This window comes from Oryx dammah, unplaced genomic scaffold, assembly GCF_014754425.2.
Source record: "Oryx dammah isolate SB20612 unplaced genomic scaffold, SCBI_Odam_1.1 HiC_scaffold_27, whole genome shotgun sequence".
NCBI lineage: Eukaryota > Metazoa > Chordata > Mammalia > Artiodactyla > Bovidae > Oryx > Oryx dammah.
The window spans coordinates 114,914,460-114,934,169 of record NW_024070211.1 but is presented as its reverse complement, the minus strand read 5'-3'; the positions used below and the strand labels follow the sequence as shown (position 1 = coordinate 114,934,169).

At 36.7% G+C, this 19,710-nt stretch overlaps 1 protein-coding gene and 1 non-coding gene across 3 annotated transcripts in view; one reads left to right on the top strand and one right to left on the bottom strand.

Annotated features, from left to right (window-relative positions):
- LNPK (lunapark, ER junction formation factor) overlaps positions 1-19,710 on the top strand; it is a 98,947-nt gene that overhangs the window by 32,840 nt on the left and 46,397 nt on the right. For both annotated transcript variants that reach the window (XM_040228205.1, XM_040228207.1), the window contains exons 7-8: positions 6,565-6,648; positions 6,728-6,779. In XM_040228205.1, the coding sequence (XP_040084139.1) occupies positions 6,565-6,648; positions 6,728-6,779 (136 nt within the window). The remainder of the gene's footprint in view (positions 1-6,564; positions 6,649-6,727; positions 6,780-19,710) is intronic.
- Positions 6,139-6,205, bottom strand: LOC120855208. Its single transcript, XR_005719177.1, has one exon. It is a non-coding gene; the product is annotated as a small nucleolar RNA SNORD52 (small nucleolar RNA).

The window sequence follows — 19,710 nt, the reverse complement described above, 5'->3', positions numbered from 1 at the left end:
TTATAAGTATGTTATGGGCCTTGTCTCTTATAACAGTGAGTTATTCTTATAAATAAATGTTAGTAAATTTATTTATTATTTTTTAAGGACTCCTTTTGCTTCCAAAGTTTATTTCATGGAATGTCACTCACAGTATACTGTAGTATACTCTGTACAGAATCCTGTACAAAGTGACATTCCATGAAATAAATTTTGGAAGCAAAAGAAGTCCTTAAATTGACAATTTTAGCATATGATTCTGTGTGGGGCTATTAATCTCACTAGAAGTTTCAAATATATTACCCAATAATATTTGCTGGCATTTTCCAGTGTCTGAATATTCACTATAGGCTACATATCTTTGTAAATACTTTAACAGAAGAAATACAGAGGGAGAAGTTAGTATTATTGTGAAATATGCCTATATGAAATCAAAAAATAATTTAAAATCTGAATTATTAAAAAAATATTGATTTCAACAGCAAAACTAAAATCAGGGTAAGCAGACAATATTTTCTGGTTCAAAATTGGGAAAGAAGTATGTCAAGGCTGTATATTGTCACCCTGCTTTTTCAGCTTATATGCAGAGTACATCATGTGAAATGAGGCTGGATGAAGCTCAACCTGGAATCATGATTGCCAGAAGAAATATCAATAACCTCAGATAGGCAGATGACACCCACCCTAATGGCAGAAAGCAAAGAGGAACTAGAGAGCCTCTTGATGAAGGTGACAGAGGAGAGTGAAAAAACTGGCTTAAAGCTCAACATTCAAAAAATGAAGATCATGGCAACTGGTCTCATTACTTCATGGCAAATAGATCGGGAAACAGTGGAAACAGTGAGAGACTATTTTTTTGGGCTCCAAAATCACTGCGGCTGGTGACTGCAGCCATGAAATTAAAAGATGCTTGCTCCTTGAAATATAAGCTCTGATATACCTAGAAATGTATTAAAAAGCAGAGACATCAGTTTGCTGACAAAGATGCATATAGGTATGATTTTTCTAGTAGTCATGTATGGATGTGAGAGTTGTACCATGAAGAAGGATGAGTGTGGAAGAATTGACACTTTTGAACTTTGGTGCTAGAGAAGACTCTTTAGAGTTCTTTGGACAGCAAGGAGATCAAATCAGTCAATCCTAAAGGAAATCAACCCGGAATATTCATTGGCAGGACTGATGCTGAAGCTGAAGCTCCAATACTTTGGCCATCTGATGAGAAGAGCCAACTCATTGGAAAGGACCCTGATACTGGGAAAGACTGAAGGCAGGAGGAGAAGGGGATGACAGAGGATGAGATAGTTGGATGGTGTCACTGATTCAGTGGCCATTAGTTTGAGCAAACTCTGGGAGAAGATGAAGGACAGAATCCTGGCATGCTGCAGTCCATGGAGTTGCAAAGAGTAGGACATGCCTGAGCGACTGAACAACTACAGCAAGACATTATTTTATCATTTTAAAAATATGTGTTTAAATGTGAAACGTACCCTAAAGCTATGAATTGAAGATGCTTTTGGGCACACTCTTAATAATTTGACCAAAGTCAATGCAAAACAAAAGATGTTTTTAGAGAAAATGTTATGTATTTATATTCTGCTGCACTGAGTCTCCCTTGTTGTGTGTGCGCTTTTTCTGGTTTCAGTGAGCAGGGGCTGCTCTTCATTGTGGTGTGTGGGCTTCGTTGCAGTGGCTTCTCTTGTTGTGTAGCATGGGCTCTTGGGCATGCAGTCTTCAGTAGCTGTAGCGTGTGGGCTTCGGTGGTTGTGGTGCTTCGGCTTAGTTGCTCTGTAGCATGTGGGATCGTCCCAGACCAGGGATGAAACTGGTGTCCCCTGCATTGGCAGGAGGATTCTTAACAAATGGAGTACCAGGGAAGTCCAAAATACATTTTTCTCTTTTTAAAAATTTTATTTTTTAATATATTTTTGGCCGTGTTGGGTCTTTGTTGCTATGCGGGCTTTTCTCTAGTTATGGCAAGCGGGGGCTACTCTCTAGTTGCAGTATGCAGGCTTCTCATTGCAGTGGCTTCTCTTGTTATGGAGCGTGGGCCGTAAGGCATGTGGGCTCAGTAGATGTGGCTCCTGGGCTCTAGAACACAGCCTCAGTGGTTGTAGTACATGGTCTTAGTTGCTCTGAGGCATGTGGGATCTTCCCGACTCAGGGATTGAATCTGTGTCTCCTGCATTGGCAGGTGGATTCTTTACCACTGAGCCACCAGGGAAACCCCAAAAGATGTTTTTCTACATGTGGAGTATTCATTATGAAACAAGGATCAAGAATATTGGATAGGGCAATTAATGTTTTGTGTGTTTTAAAATTTTATTTCCGGAATTATAATTTAAATATTGTAGAATTACCTCTCAAAAAAAAAAAGACATTCATTTTGTGTTAGTGTTCCCTTCTTTTAGTGTTCTCTGATGAAATTCTGTATCACATAGAAATAACTTTTATATGTTCTCAAAATATATAAGCTTGCCAAAATAATGTTGATTCATAATAAATAAGCAATGATGTGTTTATTTTTCTCTTTTTTATATTGTTTATTTAAATTTTTGGCTGTGCTGGATCTTTGTTCCTGCACAGGCTTTTTTCTAGTTGTAGCAAATGGAGGCTACTCTCTACTTGCAGTACACAGGCTTCTCATTGCTGTGGTTCTCTTGTTGAGGAGCACAGGCTCGAGCTTTAGTATTTGTGGTACGTGGGCTCAGTCGTTGCAGCTCCTGGCTCTATGACACAGGTTCAGTTCTTACGGTACACGGGCTTAGCTACCCCGTGGCATGTGGAAGCTTCCCTGACCAGGGATCAAACCTGTATCTCTTGCATTGGTAGGTGGATTCTCACAGAGTATCAGGGATGGGGAAACAGTTACAGACTATTCTTTTGGGCTCCAAAATCACTGCAGATGGTGACTGCAGCCATGAAATTAAAAGACGCTTACTCCTTGGAAGAAAAGCTATGACCAACCTAGACAGCATATTAAAAAGCAGAAACATTACTTTGCCAACAAAGGTCAAAGCTATGGTTTTTCCAGTGGTCATGTATGAATGTGAGAGTTGGACAGTAAAGAAAGCTGAGCACCAAAGAATTGATGCTTTTGAACTGTGGTGTTGGAGAAGACTCTTGAGAGTCCATTGGACAGCAAGGAGATCCAACCAGTCCATCCTAAAGGAAATCAGTCCTGAATTTCATTGGAAGACTGATGCTGAAGCTGAAATTCCAATACTTTGGCCACCTGATGTGAAGAGCTGACTCATTTGAAAAAACCCTGATGCTTGGAAAGATTGAAGGCAGGAGGAGAAGGGGACAACAGAGGATGAGATGGTTGCATGGCATCACCGACTCAATGGACATGAGTTTGAGTAAACTCCAGGAGTTGGTGATGGGCAGAGAGGCCTGGCATGCTGCAATCCACGGGGTTGCAAAGAGTCGAACAGCACTGAGTAACTGAACTGAATTGAACCAAGGACTCCCTCTTTATATTAAGTAAAAAACTCTGGAACTTTCAATATAATCAATATCACAGAAAAGCAATGCATTCTTTGTTACATCATTCATTATTATTTAAAGTATGTAAAATATTTTGAAGTATACAGAGTAATTTATAATTTTGGGTATTCTGAGAGTTCAGTTTCTCATTCCTGAGTCCTGGTATTAATATGTTGGAAGTTGAAAACATGTTTGAAAGCTTGTTTCAGATCCACTCTGAAAAATTGAGGTAATCGCAGAAGATCGTGTGTTTTGTGTTAGGTGCTATTGTAGACTCTCCTATATTATTTAAATTGCACAACAGTGTTATGAGAAAATAGTATTATTTTTTCAGCTCTACTAAAGGAGAAACTGGGGCTAACAGATTTGCTTAAAGTCTTTCTACAGCTAATTAAGAATTTGAACCTAGATCTTTTTTGATGCCGTGGTTTCAAGTTTGTATTCTTCCCACTGATCAGATGTCTCTCTATATGAAACAGATTATTCGCTTAAAATGTAGTAGGAATAAATGTGTTAATTAAGCTATTACATGAAAAAAGATTTTTGATGCGAAGAGCTGACTCATTGGAAAAGATCCTGATGCTGGGAAAGATTGAGGGCAGGAGGAGAAAGGGACGACAGAGGATGAGATGGTTGGATGGCATCACCAACTTGATGGACACAGGTTTGAGTAGACTCTGGGAGTTGGTGATTGACAGGGAGGCTTGGCGTGCTGCGGTTCATGGGGTCGCAAAGTCAGACATGACTGAGCGACTGAATTGACCTGAAATGCAGAAAAGAATGGATTTGTATTTTTTGCTTTTTAAAATGATTTTAAGATACTTTACATGTACATAGACATAAACATGAATATTTGCTGAATGATGTATTAGGAGTGACAATCATTTGTAAAAGTGGCATTTTAGTTTTTAGTTTCGTGTATTGTTTTAAAGATCACAGTTGTATCTAATCTTCTTTTTAAACCTAGCTGTAGTCTTACTCTAGAATTGTGCTGTCCAAATCAGCCACTAGACTCATGTAGCTTTTAAAATTTATGCTATTTGGAGTAGGATAAAGAGACTTCCTAGGTGGTCCTAGTGGTAAAGAACCCACCTGCCAGTGCAGGAGATGCTGGAGATGCAGGTTCTATCCCTGGTGAGGAAGAAGATCCCCTGGAGGAGGAAATGGCAACCCACTCCAGTACTCTTGCTGGAGAATACCATGGACAGAGGAGCCTGGCAGGCTGTAGTACATGGTGTCCCAAAGAATTGGACATGACTGAGCGACTGAGTACAAAGTAGAATAAAAGCTACAGATGGGTTCCTTAGTTGTACAAGCAATATTTTAAGTGATCATTTATCACATATAGTATTGTAGCTGTGGTATTGTGTACATATAAACCACTTTCATTATTACATATAATTCGGTTGTTGTAACAGTGGTCTGGACTATCAAAAATTAATTTGTAGAGGTCAGGGATTCAGTTCTTTGCTATTTCATGTAGATTATGTTCATTTGGGGATAGATCATATCTTGCCTTCTGTCCCCATTCCCAGTTTTTCCCCAACCCTAAAGAAGTAATGTTACAAACATTTTCTTTACATCAGAATTTTAGATGTGCTTGTTTTAAGACTTTATGATAATTTTGAAATTATTAGAAATATGTTTTAGTTTCACTAAACCGAGATTAATAAATCATTCATCTAAGCACTTTTACTTCTTAAATATTGAGTTTTTAATGAGAAATTTATTAACTACTATTGTGGCAGCATATTTTAGTTATAGTTTAACTTGGTAAATGTGCTCTGCTTTGCATTTTAAAATAAATGCCCTTTGTAATAATCATGACATTTAATGAATCTAAGTGGCTGTTAGTGGTCACTGAAAAGGAAAAGTTCCTCTTCCAAGTTTTGCAAAAGCATTTTCATTCTGTATATTAGCTATCTGTCATAATTATGACTGTCTTATGTTAAAGTAAAACTTTTTCTGATATTGGGCTTTAACTGCTAAAATGATGCTTTACTAGTGATTACTTTTGAAATTAAACCCACATATTAAGCCATAAAATGACTTGAGTGCATTGTAAATAAAATGCTATAATAATGAAGTGCTTTAATTATAGTCACTAGTGTGAGCATAGAACTCAGTAAAATTTTAACTTAAATTCTTACTGTGTTCTGTTTTTTACCTCTAAAGTTGTTTGAATCGAAGTAAAAAAGGGAGAGCTTCACTCTAGTCATTTGAGCAAATTCCATGAGAGAGCATGGCTGTTCTCCCAGTTACTGAGTTTTCACTGAATTTTGCAGCAAGCTAATTGCTTCTGCTAATAAATAATCTAAAATCGATGCTGACAGCAGTTAATTGGCACAGAGATTTTATTTTGTAAAGCTCTTGGCTAACGATCTTCTTTAAATTAATAGCATTAAGTGCTGTGAGGAAATAAATCTGAGGAATTGCCTGTCATTTGCTTGTCATGTCTAATAACTTCCAATAATGATGGCTGATAGATTTTTGCACATTCCATTATTGAAGTTGGTGCATGTAATTATTCTCCTCATTATACGTAAACAATTAGCAATATTTGGTATTTCCTTGTAGTAAAGCTGTTAAATACAAGTAGCATATTAGAGGTTAGAAGCCATTTTAAATTCTGAATTTTATTATTTGTTTTTTTTTTTTTTTTCCCCCCTAAATGAGTCAGAAATCAATTTTGACATCAAGACCAGTATCAGGGACTCTAGTCTGAGAAATCATCATTCCTAATTTAGGGATATCTGGATGAAGGACAGCATTAGAATCTAGAACATTCAGAGATGATAGCACCAACATAAAGTGAAAGTGAAGTAGCTCACTGGTGTCCGACGCTTTGCGACCCCGTGGACTGTAGCCTACCAGGCTCCTTCCTCCATGGGATTCTCCAGGCAATACTGGAGTGGGTTGCCATTTCCTTCTCCATGAATTTTATTATTTGAATGTAGGAAGTCTTTTGTGCTATCTGGATATATTATGTGCTATTTATTTTAAGCCTTGTACTTGAATACTTTTTAAATAGGACTTATAAAAATATGTAGTGTATGAGTGTTTTAAAATGTGACAATTTGTGAAAATTTTTGTTTGCAGCTTGAAGAAGTCATGGAAAAAGAAACTTATAAAACAGCTAAATTAATTCTTGAAAGGTTTGATCCAGATTCAAAGAAAGCAAAGGTAAAGCTGTGATATCACCGTTTTATTATAAATTGCCCATTGTAGTAGGACACTGTAATAACATTACTGTATTTGATAGGAGTTTGAGCCACCATCCGCTGGAGCAACTGTAACTCCAAGACCTGGACAAGGTAAATAAACTTTGTAGAAACTGCTGCTGCTGTTGGAAAGATCCCTATTTACCCAAGTGAGTTCAAAAGTGTGATAGAGGTGTGAAAAAATTTGTATTTGGTTATTTGGGATATGACTTAAAGTAGATGGCAGTAAGTTTATTTCATTTTCATTAAAGATGTTATCTGTTGAGATTAAATATATAATTGGTTACAGTCTTTTGAAATTTAAGTGATTTCACCAATATTTTGTAATTTCCCCCCTTTAAATAAGAGCCTCCTGGAATATCTGCTATTATGAAAATTCCTACATCTTTCTGATTTATTTTTGAGGAAATTAAATGAAGATTTTTGTCAAATTTGAGTTCTAAAATAACACTTTCAGTTAGGAAGAGGAAGATAATTTAGAAATGAGAAGAATATTGAATTACTGCTATATAATAGCATTAACTCTTGCTTTCTGAGGTTATATGGCCAGATTACTAGTGAAACCATTACTATTATATCATTAAATATATGTAATTTAAAAAATGTTATTAAGTGATTATATAAAGTATTCCCATGACTAGTGTGTGAAAAGATATTTTTGAGGTTGCACTGGCTTCCCTTTTTGTTCTTGTCTCTAGAATATAATAATACATAGCATACCTCAGAGATATTGCAGGTTTGGTTCCAGACCACCCCCAAGAGTAAATATCGTAATAAAGTGAGTCACATGAATTTTTTGGTTTCCTAGTATATATTAAAGTTATGTTTACACCATACTGTAGTCTGTTAAGTGTGCAATAGCAATATGTCAAGAAAAAAATATATATCCCTTAATTAAAAAATACTTTGTTGCTAAAAAATGCTAATCATTATCTGGTAATGCAGAGTTGCCATAAACCTTCAATTTGTATAGTTTATTTTGCAAAAAGAAAAAAAAAAAAACTCAGTATACGTAAAGCACAATAAAGTGAAGCACCGTAAAATGAGGTATACCTGTAGTTTGTAAGGCTTTTGTTGCAGTACAGAATATACTGTATTTAATTTTTACTCTTATAAATCATCAGAATTGGATTCTGGTTTATAAAGTTAGGGTGATATTTAGAACTTTGAGAAGTCAGTACTTTTATTAATTACCACAGTGACCAGGAGTATTAATAAGCCATAATACTTTCAGGTATTCTAATTGGTGGAGGTATGTGGAAAGAATCTCATCTCTGCCATCTTTCATAAGTAGAATTCTGGTTAATAGAAATATTAGCCTGTTCTTCTGATGAATATAGAAGTTTATCAAAAGTTATGTTAAAGTTTAAAGATGATTAAAATAAATTTAATTTTAGGGAATTCCCTGGTGGTCCAGTGGTTAGGACTCTGCACTTCTACTACACAGGGTATGGGTTCAATCCCTGGCTGGGGAACTAAGATCCAGCAAGCTTCATGGCATGACCAAAGAAAAGAAAATTATTTGCAGTGTAACACCTACTTTCATAATCAGTTTAAATTTTTTTACAATTTATACTTCTTACTAGTAATTATAAAAAATATTGTGGCCTGCAGGCCAGGTTTCTATACTTTTTTATATAACTGTTACTAACTTTACAAAGTTACTTTTGAAATAACCTTCATGAATATATTTTTAAAATGTGATATTTTGCAGAAAGCTGGTGCTGTTACTTTAAATCTATTTTCTCTCATTATAAAAGAACAGATGTATGACTTTCTTAAGCATTTATTAATAATTAGGCAGTGTTAATTCATTTAAGAATCTGAACTTATCTTTCCTTAGAAACTTTTGAAACTCAAACTTTTTTCCTTCTAATGTCATATTGTAACTATAGAAAAACCATCTCTGGTCTCTCTGATTTGGATTCCTGAAGCACTACTTTTGGGCATTCTTTTAGGGAAAATTAACATTTAGCTATAATACAGATGAATTGTTCAGTTAAAAAATTGTATTAAATAACTTATGTGTAGACACCAGGGTGAATAAAGAGATGAATATAGTATGGCTTTTGACCTTAAGAAGCTTATAATCTATTTTTTAAAGTATTTTTTCTAGGGTACACTATTCTAGTATTAATAACTTTTCCAGGTCTGTAGATATTAATTACTATTTGGAATTTTTTCCCCTGTTTTAAAAAAAATTATAAACTGTATCTCAACTTTATTCCCCTTATATCTCAACTTTATTCCCCTTATTGAGAATTATAGTTTTCATGTTAATTTGATCTTGTTACTATTCTTTTGATAGGTGACTTAGTCATACATTTTATTTATGTTTAAGTTCTGTGTTTCTGTGAGTTTAAACTTGTCTTTATTTCTTTGCTTTAAACCATTGTTAGTCCCTTCCTCCCTTCCTTTTTTCCTCCCTCCCTGTTACTCTTTTCTCGTCCCTCCTCCTTTTCTTCTCTTTTGTTTCTTTCACCTATTTCTGAGCTTATATAATAGGAAAGGGGGAAAACTACTAAAGGGTGTTTTGTGTGTACATTATGTGGCCCTTGAACAGATCTGCTCTCCAAACTGAATCTAATTGGGGTGTCTTTATTTTACTACCTTTCTTTAATGTTTACTAAATCAGAACTTAGATTCATGTATAATAGATAGCTTTCTCTCATTTTTTATTATTTAGGTGTAAATGATATATATTATGGGCTTCCCAGAAGGCGCTAGTGGTAAAGAACCTGCATGCCAGTGCAGGAGATGTAAGAGATGTGGGTTCAATCCTTGGGTCGGGAGAATCCCTTGGAGGAGGGCGTGGCAACTCACTGCAGTATTCTTGCCTGGAGAATCCCATGGATAGAGAAGCCTGGTGGGCTGTAGTCCATAGGGTCGAAAAGAGTTGAACATGACTGAAGTGACTTAACACAATGTATCTTATACTAAGATTTACTATGAAATTTGTGAATAGTATTTTTTGATTTGTTTAGGTTTAGCACTAAAAGGAATATAGTACTTACTGATATAATACTAACCTGACTGCCAGCCTCCTACCCACCCACCTTTTTATCTCTTGTATTTATTTTTTAAAAAATTATTGAAGTATAGTTGACATACAGTATTGGTTTCAGGTGTATAACATAGTGATTCAACATTTATATGCATTAAAAAATGCTCTCCTTGGAAAGTATAGCAACCATCTGTCACCATACAAAGTTATTATACTATTATTGACTATATTCTTCATGCTGTACATTATATTATATCCTCAAAACTTATTATGTGATGGAGTTTGTACCTTTTAATCTCTTTCACCTATTTTGACCATTTGCCAACTCATTTCTCTGGCAACTACCAGTTTGTTCTCTGTATCTGTTTCTGTTTTGTTTGTTTTGGTTTATAGGTATGACGTATGAGTGAAATCATCTGGTTTTTACCTTTTTTTGCCTGACTTACTTCACTTACCAGAATAACCCATAGGTCCATTCATGTTGTTGCATATGGCAAGATTTCATTCTGTTTTATGGCTGAGTAGTAGTCCATTGTATACATAAATGTATACCATATTTTCTTTATCTATCTATGGGTGGACACTTAGTTTGCTTCCATATCTTGTTATTTGACATAATATTGCAGTGAACATAGGTGTGCATATATCTTTTCAAATTAGTATTTTTGTTTTCTTCAAATAGCAACCCAGGTGTGGAACTGCAGGATCTTTTGGTAGTTCTTTTTATTATTTGAGCAGCCTTCATACTATTTTCTATAGTGGCTGCACCAATTTATCCCACCAACATGTGAGGGTTCCTTTTTCTCTTTGCCAACACTTTTTTATTTGTTGTCTTTTTGGTAATAGCCATTTTGACACGTGTGAGGTGATACCTTAGCATGATTTTGATTTGCATTTCCCTGATAATTAGTGACATTAAGCAACTTTTCATGTTTCTGTTGGTCATCTGTGTGTCATCTTTGGAAAAATGTCTCTTCTGTTCCTCTGCCCATTTTTTAATCAGATTGCTTGTTTTTTTGATATTGAGTCATGTATATTATTTGTATATTTTGTATATTAGCCCTTTGTTGGATATATCACTTGCAGATACCTTTTCCCAGTAAAAAGGTTGCCTTTTTGTTTTGTTGTTATTTTTCTTTGCTATGCAAAAGTTTTTAGTTTGATTGGTCCTGTTTGTTTATTCTTGCTTTTGTTTCCCTTGCCTGAGGAGATAGATACAAAAAGATATACTGTTGTCAGGATTTATTGCCTATGTTTTCTTACAGGGGTTTTATATTTTTAGTCTTTAATCCATTTTGAGTTTATTTTTGTATATGGTATAAGAAAGTGGTCTAGTTTGATTCTTTTGTGTTTAACTGTCCAATTTTCCCAACACTATTTATTGAAGAGACTTTCACCACTTGATATTTCTGCCTCCTTTGTCATAGATTAACTGACTATAATCATGGCTTATTCCTGAGTTTTGTTCCATTCCATTGATCTGTGTGACTGCTTTTGTGAGCACTGCACTATTTTGATTAGTATGTGTGCATGCATGCTTAGTCATTTTGTTGTGTCTGGCTCTTTGTGACTCCATGGACTTCAACCTGTCAGTCTCCTCTGTCTGTAGGATTTTCCAGGCAAGAATTCTAGAGTGGGTTGCCATTTCCTCCTCCAAGAGATCTTTCCAACCCAGAGACTGAACTCACGTCTCCTGCACTGGCATGCGTGCTAAGTTGCTTCAGTCGTGTCTGACTGTTGGCTACCTCATGGACTGTAGCCCGCCAGGCTCCTCTGTCCATGGGATTCTACAGGTAGGAATACCGGTGTGGGTTGCCATGCCCTCCTCCAAGGGGTCTTCCTGACCCAGGGATCAAACCCACGTCTCTTATGTCTCCTGCATTGCCCACTTTACCACAAGTGCCATCTGGGAAGCCCTTTGATTATTATAGCCCTGTAGTATAATTTGAACTCTGGGAGTATGCTAACTCTGTCTTTTTTCTTCTTTGCCTATTTGGAGTCTTTTGTGGTTCCATATCAATTTTAGGATTATTTTTTTCTAGTTTTGTGTAAAATGCCATTGGTATTTTGATGGAGATTGCATTGAATTTGTAGATGGCTTTTTGTAGTATGGACATTTTGAGTGTTAATTCTTCCAATCCATGAACATGGTATATCTTTCCATTTATTTGTTTCATTATCAATTTTTTTCATTAGTGTCTTACAGTTTTCAGATTAGTATCTTACAGTATCTTACTTAAATTTATTCCTATTTATTTGATTCTTTTTGATGCAATTATAAATGCGATTGTTTTCTTAATTTTTTTCCTTTCTGATAGTACATTATTAGTGTATAGAAATGAAACAGACTTCCATATATTAAATTTGTATCCTTCAACTTTATTGAATTCATAAGTTGGTTTGAAAGTTTTTTTGTGATGTCTTTAGGGTTTTGTATGTTTAATATCATGTTCTCTACAAATAGTGACAGTTTTATTTCTTCTCTTCCAATTTGGATTCTTTTTCTTGTCTGATGGCTGTGGCTAGGACTTGCAATACATGTTGAGTAAATGTAGTGAGAGTGGGCATTTTTGTCTCTTTCCTGATCTTAGAGGAAAAGGTTTCAGCTTTCTCTGCTGAGTCTTAGCTGTGGGTTTGTCATCAGTTCAGTTCAGTTGCTCAGTCATGTCCGACTCTTTGCGACCTCATGGGCTGCAGCATGCCAGGCCTCCCTGTCTATCACCAATTCCCGGAGTTTACTCAAACTCATGTCCATTGAGTCAGTGATGCCATCCAACCATCTCATCCCCTGTTATTCCCTTCTCCTCCCGCCTTCAGTCTTTCCCGGCATCAGGGTCTTTTTCAGTGAGTCAGTTCTTCTCATCAGGTGGCCAAAGTATTGGCATTTCAGCTTCAACATCAGTCCTTCCAATGAATACCAGGACTGATTTCCTTTAGGATTGACTGGTTGGATCTCCTTGCAGTACAACGGACTCTTAAGAGTCTTCTCCAACACCACAGTTCAAAAGCATCAATTCTTCAGCACTCAGCTTTCTTTACAGTCCTACTCTCACATCCCTACATGACTACTGGAAAAATCAGAGCTTTGACTAGGTGGACCTTTGTTGGCAAAGTAATGTTTCTGCTTTTTAATATGCTGTGTAGGTTGGTCATAACTTTTCTTCCAAGGAGCAAGAGTCTTTTAATTTCATGGTTGCAGTCACTATCTGCAGTGATTTTGAAGCCCCCCCAAATTAAGTCATCACTGTTTCCACTATTTCCTCATCTATTTGCCATGAAGTGATGGGACCAGACCATGATGTTAGTTTTCTGAATTTTAAGTTTTAAGCTAACTTTTTCATTCTCCTCTTTCACATTCATCAAGAGGCTCTTTAGTTCTTGTTCGCTTTCTGGCTTAAGGATGATGTCATCTGCATATCTGAGGTTTTTGATATTTCTCCCGACAGTCTTGATTCAGTTTGTGCTTCATCCAGCCCAGAATTTCTCATGATGTACTACTCTGCATGTAAGTTAAATAAGCAGAGTGTCAAATACGGACTTTATTATATTGAGATATATTTCCACCAAACCCATTTTGTTGAGAGTTTTTATCATAAATGGATGTTGGATTTTGTCAAATGCTTTTTCTACATATATTGAGATAATCAGGTTTTTTATCTTTTGTCTTGTTAACATGGTGTATAACATTAATTGATTTTTGGATATTGAACCATCCTTGCATCCTTGGGATAAACCCCACTTGATTGTGCTGTATGATCCTTTTAATGTATTGTTCAATTTGGTTTGCTAGTATTTTATTGAAGATGTTTGCATCTTTGTTTATCCAGGAGTATTGGCTTATAATATTTTTATAGCGTTTTTATCTGATTTTGGTATAAGGGTAAAGGGAGCACTGTTGGAATGAATTTGGGAGTGATCCTTCTTTTTTTGGGATAGTTTGAGGATAGGTATTTACTCTTCTTTAAATGTTTGATAGAATTCTTCTGTGAAGCCATTTGTTCCTGGACTTTTGTTGGGGTTTTTGTTTGATTACCAGTTCAATTTCACTACTGATACCTGTAGTCTGTTCATGTTTGCTATTTCTTTATTGGGGGAGTGTATGTTTCTGGGAGTTCATCCATTTCTCCTGCTTTGTGCATTTTGTGGTGGTGGTGGTGGGTTAGTTGCTAAGTTGTGTCTGACTCTTATAACCCCATGAACTGTAGTTTGCCATGCTCCTCTGTTCATGGGATTTTCCAAGCAAGAATACTGGAGTGGGTTGCCATTTCCTTCTCCAGGGCATATTCCCAACCTAGGGAATGAACCCGGGTCTTCTACATTCCAGGTGGTCTCCTTCACTGCAGGTGGAATCTTTACCAACTGAGCCACCAGGGAAGCCTTTGTGCATTTTATTGGCTTATAATTATTCACAGTAATCTTTTATGATTCTTTCTGTGGTATTTCGGTGTGTTGATTGTAACTTCTTTTATTTCTGATTTTATTTATTTGGGTTTTTCTTGATGAGTCTGGCTAAAGTTTTATCAATTTTGTTTATCTTTTCAAAGAATCAGTTTTTAGTTTCACTGATCTTTATTATTTTTTAGTTTCTGTTTCATTTATTTCTGCTCTGATCTATTTTAGTTTCTTCCTTCTGCTAACTTTGGGGTTTTGTTTATTCTTTTTTCCCCTAGTTTCTTTAGACGTAATGTTAAATGGTTTACTTGAGGTTTTTCTTATTTCTTAAGTAGGCTTGTATCATTGTAAACTTAGCTGTTAGAACTGCTTTTGCTGTGCTCCATAGATTTGATATGTTGTATGTCTGTTTTTGTTTATCTCAAGGTATTTTTAAATTTCCCTTTTGACTTCTTTGTTGACCAGTTTGTTGTTTAGTAGCATATTGCCTAGCCTCCGTGTGCTTGTATTTTTCTATTTTTTTCTTGTAATTGTTTTCTAGTCTTATACTGTTGTGGTCAAAAAAGATGCTTGATATAATTTCAGTCTTCTTAATTTATTGGGACTTGTTTTGTGGCCAAGCATGTGATCTATCTTGGAGAATGTTCGATGTGTAGTTGAAAAGAATGTATTCTGCTGCTTTTGGATGGAATGTTTAGTGTATTTATATATAAAGTCTTTCTGGTATAATGTGTCATGTAAGGCCAGTGTTTTAACTTGATTTTTCTCTGGCTAATCTATCTATTGATATAAATGGGGCATTAAAGTTCCCTACTATTATTGTATTATTGTCTCTCCCTTTATGTCTGTTTTATATTTGTTTTATATTTTTAGATGCTTTTACGTTGGTCACATAGATATTTACAAGTGATATGACTTGTTAGATTCATCTGTTTAACCTTGTGTAATGCCCTTTGTTTCATGTTACAATTTTTGCTTTAAAGTCTGTTTTTTTCTCATGTAAGTATTCTTGCCCCAGCTTTCTTTTTGTTTCCATTTGTATGGAGTATATTTTTCTATTCCTCTGCTTTCCACCTATTCAATTCAGTTCAGTCGCTCAGTCGTGTCCGACTCTTTGCAAACCCATGAATTGCGGCACGCCAGGCCTCCCTGTCCATCACCATCTCCCGGAGTTCACTCAGACTCACGTCCATCGAGTCAGTGATGCCATCCAGCCATCTCATCCTCGGTCGTCCCCTTCTCCTCCTGCCCCCAATCCCTCCCAGCATCACAGTCTTTGCCAATGAGTCAACTCTTCGCATCAGGTGGCCAAAGTACTGGAGCTTCAGCTTTAGCATCATTCCTTCCAAAGAAATCCCAGGGTTGATCTCCTTCAGAATGGACTGGTTGGATCTCCTTGCAGTCCGAGGGACTCTCAAGAGTCTTCTCCAACACCACAGTTCAAAAGCATCAATTCTTTGGCACTCAGCCTTCTTCACAGTCCAACTCTCACATCCATACATGACCACAGGAAAAACCATAGCCTTGACTAGACGGACCTTAGTCGGCAAAGTAATGTCTCTGCTTTTGAATATACTATCTAGATTGGTCATAACTTTTCTTCCAAGGAGTAAGCGTCTTTTAATTTCATGGCTGCAGTCACCATCTGCAGTGATTTTGGAGCCCCCCAAAATAAAGTCTGACACTGTTTCTACTGTTTCCCCATCTATTTCCCGTGAAGTGATGGGACCAGATGCCATGATCTTCGTTTTCTGAATGTTGAGCTTTAAGCCAGCTTTTTCACTCTCCTCTTTCACTTTCATCAAGAGGCTTTTTAGCTCCTCTTCACTTTCTGCCATAAGGGTGGTGTCATCTGCATGTCTGAGGTTATTGATATTTCTCCTGGCAATCTTGATTCCAGCTTGTGTTTCTTCCAATTGTAACCCCTTCAGCCATCCATTGTCTTTTGATAACAGTATTTTTGTCCATTTATATATAATTATTGCCTTTTTGTTGTTTGTTTCTGGTGTTTGTAGTTCTTCTCTGTTTCTTTCTTCTTCTCTTGAGATTTTATGGTTGTCTTTAGCATTATGTTTGGATTCTTTTTTTGTTCTATGTGTGTATTTTGTACTTTTATTTGTTCCTGTATATGTATTATATATTGCTGTCTGTTTTAAGTGATGATCTTAAGTTCAAATGCTTTCTCAAAGCCTTTTATTTTTTACCCCCCTACATCATATTTTATGTTTTTGATGTCATATTTCACATTTTTAATTTTGTGTATCCCTTAACTACTTATTGTAGATAAGATGATTTTACTACTTTTGCCTTTCATCCTTTCTGCTAGCTTTATAAGTGACTGATCCACTTCCTCCACTATATATTTACCATTACAAGTGAGGCTTTCCCTTCATAATTTTCGTATTTCTAGTTTTTTTTTTTTCTTTTCCTCCTAGAGAAGTGGCTTTAACTTTTCTTGTCAGTTCACTCACTCAGTCGTGTCTGACTCTTTGCAACTCCATGGACTGCAGCACGCCAGGCTTCCCTGTCCATCACAAACTCCCAGAGCTTGCTCAAACTCATATCCATTGTGTTGGTGATGCCATGCAACCATCTCATCCTCTGTCATCCCCTTCTCTTGCTTTTGATCTTTCCCAGCTCAGGGTCTTTTCAAATGAGTCAGCTCTTTGCATCAGGTGGCCAAAGTATTGGAGTTTCAACTTCAGCATCAGTCCTTCCAGTGAATATTTAGGACTGATTTCCATTAGCATTGACTGGTTGGATCTCCTTGCAGTCCAGTGGACTCTCAAGAGTCTTATCCAACACCACAGTTCAAAAGCATCAATTCTCTGGCACTCAGCTTTCTTTATTGTCCAACTCTGACATCCATACATGACCACTGGAAAAACTATAGCTTTGACTGGATGGACATTTGTTGGAAAAGTAATGTCTCTGCTTTTTAATATGCTGTCTAGGTTGGTCATAGCTTTTCTTCCAAGGGGCAAGAGTCTTTTAATTTCATGGCTACAGTCACCATCTGCAGTGATTTTGGAGCCCAAGAAAATAGAGTCTTTCACTGTTTCTATTGTTTCCCCATCTGCTTGCCATGAAGTGATGAGACCAGATGTCGTGATCTTAGTTTTCTAAATGTTGAGTTTTAAGCCGACTTTTCACTCTTCTCTTTCACATTCATCAAGAGGCTCTTTAGTTTTTTGCTTTCTACCATAAGGGTAGTGTCATCTATGTATCTGAGGTTATTGCTATTTCTCCTGGAAATCTTGATTCCAGCTTGTGCTTCATCCAGCCCGGCATTTCTCATGATGTACTCTGCATCTAAGTTAAATAAGCAGGGTGAAAATATACAGCCTTGACATACTCCTTCCCCTATTTGGAACCCGTCTGTTGTTCCATGTCTGGTTCTAACTGGTGCTTCTTGATCTGCATACAGGTTGCTCAGGAGATAGGTAAGGTGGTCTGGTATTCCCATCTCTTTAAGAATTTTCTAGTTTGTTGTGATCCGCACAGTCAAAAGCTTTGGCGTAGTCAATAAAGCAGAAGTAGATGTTTTTCTCGAATCCTCTTGCTTTTTCAATGATCCAGCGAATGTTGGGAATCTGATCTCTGGTTCCTCTGCCTTTTCTGAATCCACCTTGAACATCTGGAAGTTCATGGTTCATGTACTGTTGACTCCTGGCTTGGAGAATTCTGAGCATTACTTGGCTTAGCGTGTGAGAGCAGTGCAATTGTGCAGTAATTTGAGCATTCTTTGGCGTTGCCTTTCTTTGGAATTAAAACTAGCCAAATTCCTTTCACTTCTTTGGGAACGAAAACTGACCTTTTCCAGTCCTGTGGCCACTGATGAGTTTTCCACATTTGCTGGCATATTGAGTGCAACACTTTTACAGCATCATCTTTTATGATTTGAAATAGCTCAACTGGAATTCCATCACCTCCACTAGCTTTGTTGATAGTGATGATTCCTAAGGCCCACTTGACTTTGCATTCCAGGATATTTGGCTCTAGGTGGATGATCACACCATTCTGGTTACCTGGGTCATAAGGATTTTTTTTTTTTTTCTGGTATAGTTCTTCTGTGTAATCTGTCACCTCTTAATATCTTCTGTTAGGTCCATACCATTTCTGTCCTTTATTGTGCCCATTTTTGCATGAAATGTTCCCTTGATAACTAATTTTCTTGAAGAGATCTCTAGTCATTCCCAGTCTATTGTTTTCCTCTATTTCTTTGCATTGATCATGGAGGAAGGCTTTCTTACCTTGCCTTGCTATTCTTTGGAACTCTGCCTTCAAATGTGTATATCTTTCCTTTTCTCTTTTCTTTTAGCTTCTCTTCTTTTCTCAGCTACTTTAAGGCCTCCTCAGACAACCATTTTGCCTTTTTGAGTTTCTTTTTCTTGGGGATGGTCTTGATCTCTGCCTCCTATATAGTGTCACGAACCTCTGTCCATAGTTCTTCAGGGACTTTGTCTATCAGATCTAATCCCTTGAATCTATTTCTTACTTCCAGTGTATAGTTATAAGGGATTTGATTTAGGTCATACGTGAATAATCTAGTGGTTTTCCCCACTTTCTTTAATTTCAGTCTGACTTTTGCAATACCTTCTTGATCTGATCCACAGTCAGCTCCTGGCTCATTTTTGCTGACCAAATAGAGCTTCACCATCTTTGGTTGCAAAGAATATAATCAGTCTGATTTTGGTATTGACCATCTGGTGATGGTCATGTATAGAGTCTTCTCTTGTGTTGTTGGAAGAGGGTATTTGCTAAGACCAGTGCATTCTCTTGGCAAAACTCTGTTACCCTTTGCCCTGCTTCATTTTGTACTGCAAAGCCAAATTTGCCTGTTACTCCAGGTATCTCTTGTCTTCTTACTTTTGCATTCCAGTCCCGTATAATGAAAAGACATCTTTTTTGGGTGTTTGTTCTAGAAGGTCTTGTAGGTCTTCATAGAACTGTTCAGCTTCAGCTTCTTCAGCATTACTGGTTGGAGCATAGACTTGGATTACTGTCATATTGAATGGTTTGCCTTGGAAATGAACAGAGATCATTTAGTCATTTTTGAATTTGCACCCAAGTACTGCATTTCAGACTCTAGTTGACTATGAGGCCTACTTCATTTCTTCTAAGGGATTCTTGCCCACAGTAGTAGATATAATGGTCATCTGAGTTAAATTCTCTCATTCCAGTCCATTTTAGTTCTCTGATTCCTCAAATTTTGATGTTCGCTCTTACCATCTTCTGTTGACCACTTCCAATTTACCTTAATTCATGGACCTAACATTCCAGGTTCCTATGCAATATTGTTCTTTACAGCATTGGAGTTTTTCCCATCACCAGGGACATCCACAACTGGGTGTTGTTTTCTCTTTGGCTCTGTCTCTTCATTCTTTCTGGTGTTACTCTCCACTCTTCTCCAGTAGCATATTGGGCACCTACTGATCTGGGAAGTTCATCTTTCCGTGTCCTATCCTTTTTCCTTTTCATACTGCTCATAGTGTTCTCAAGGCAAGAAAACTGAAGTGGTTTGCCATTGCCTTCTTCAGTGGACCAACAAAAAGTTGGAGGAGTTCACTACCATTAAACTGACCTTACAAGAAAAGTTCATACTGTTCATGGGATTCTCAATAGTAG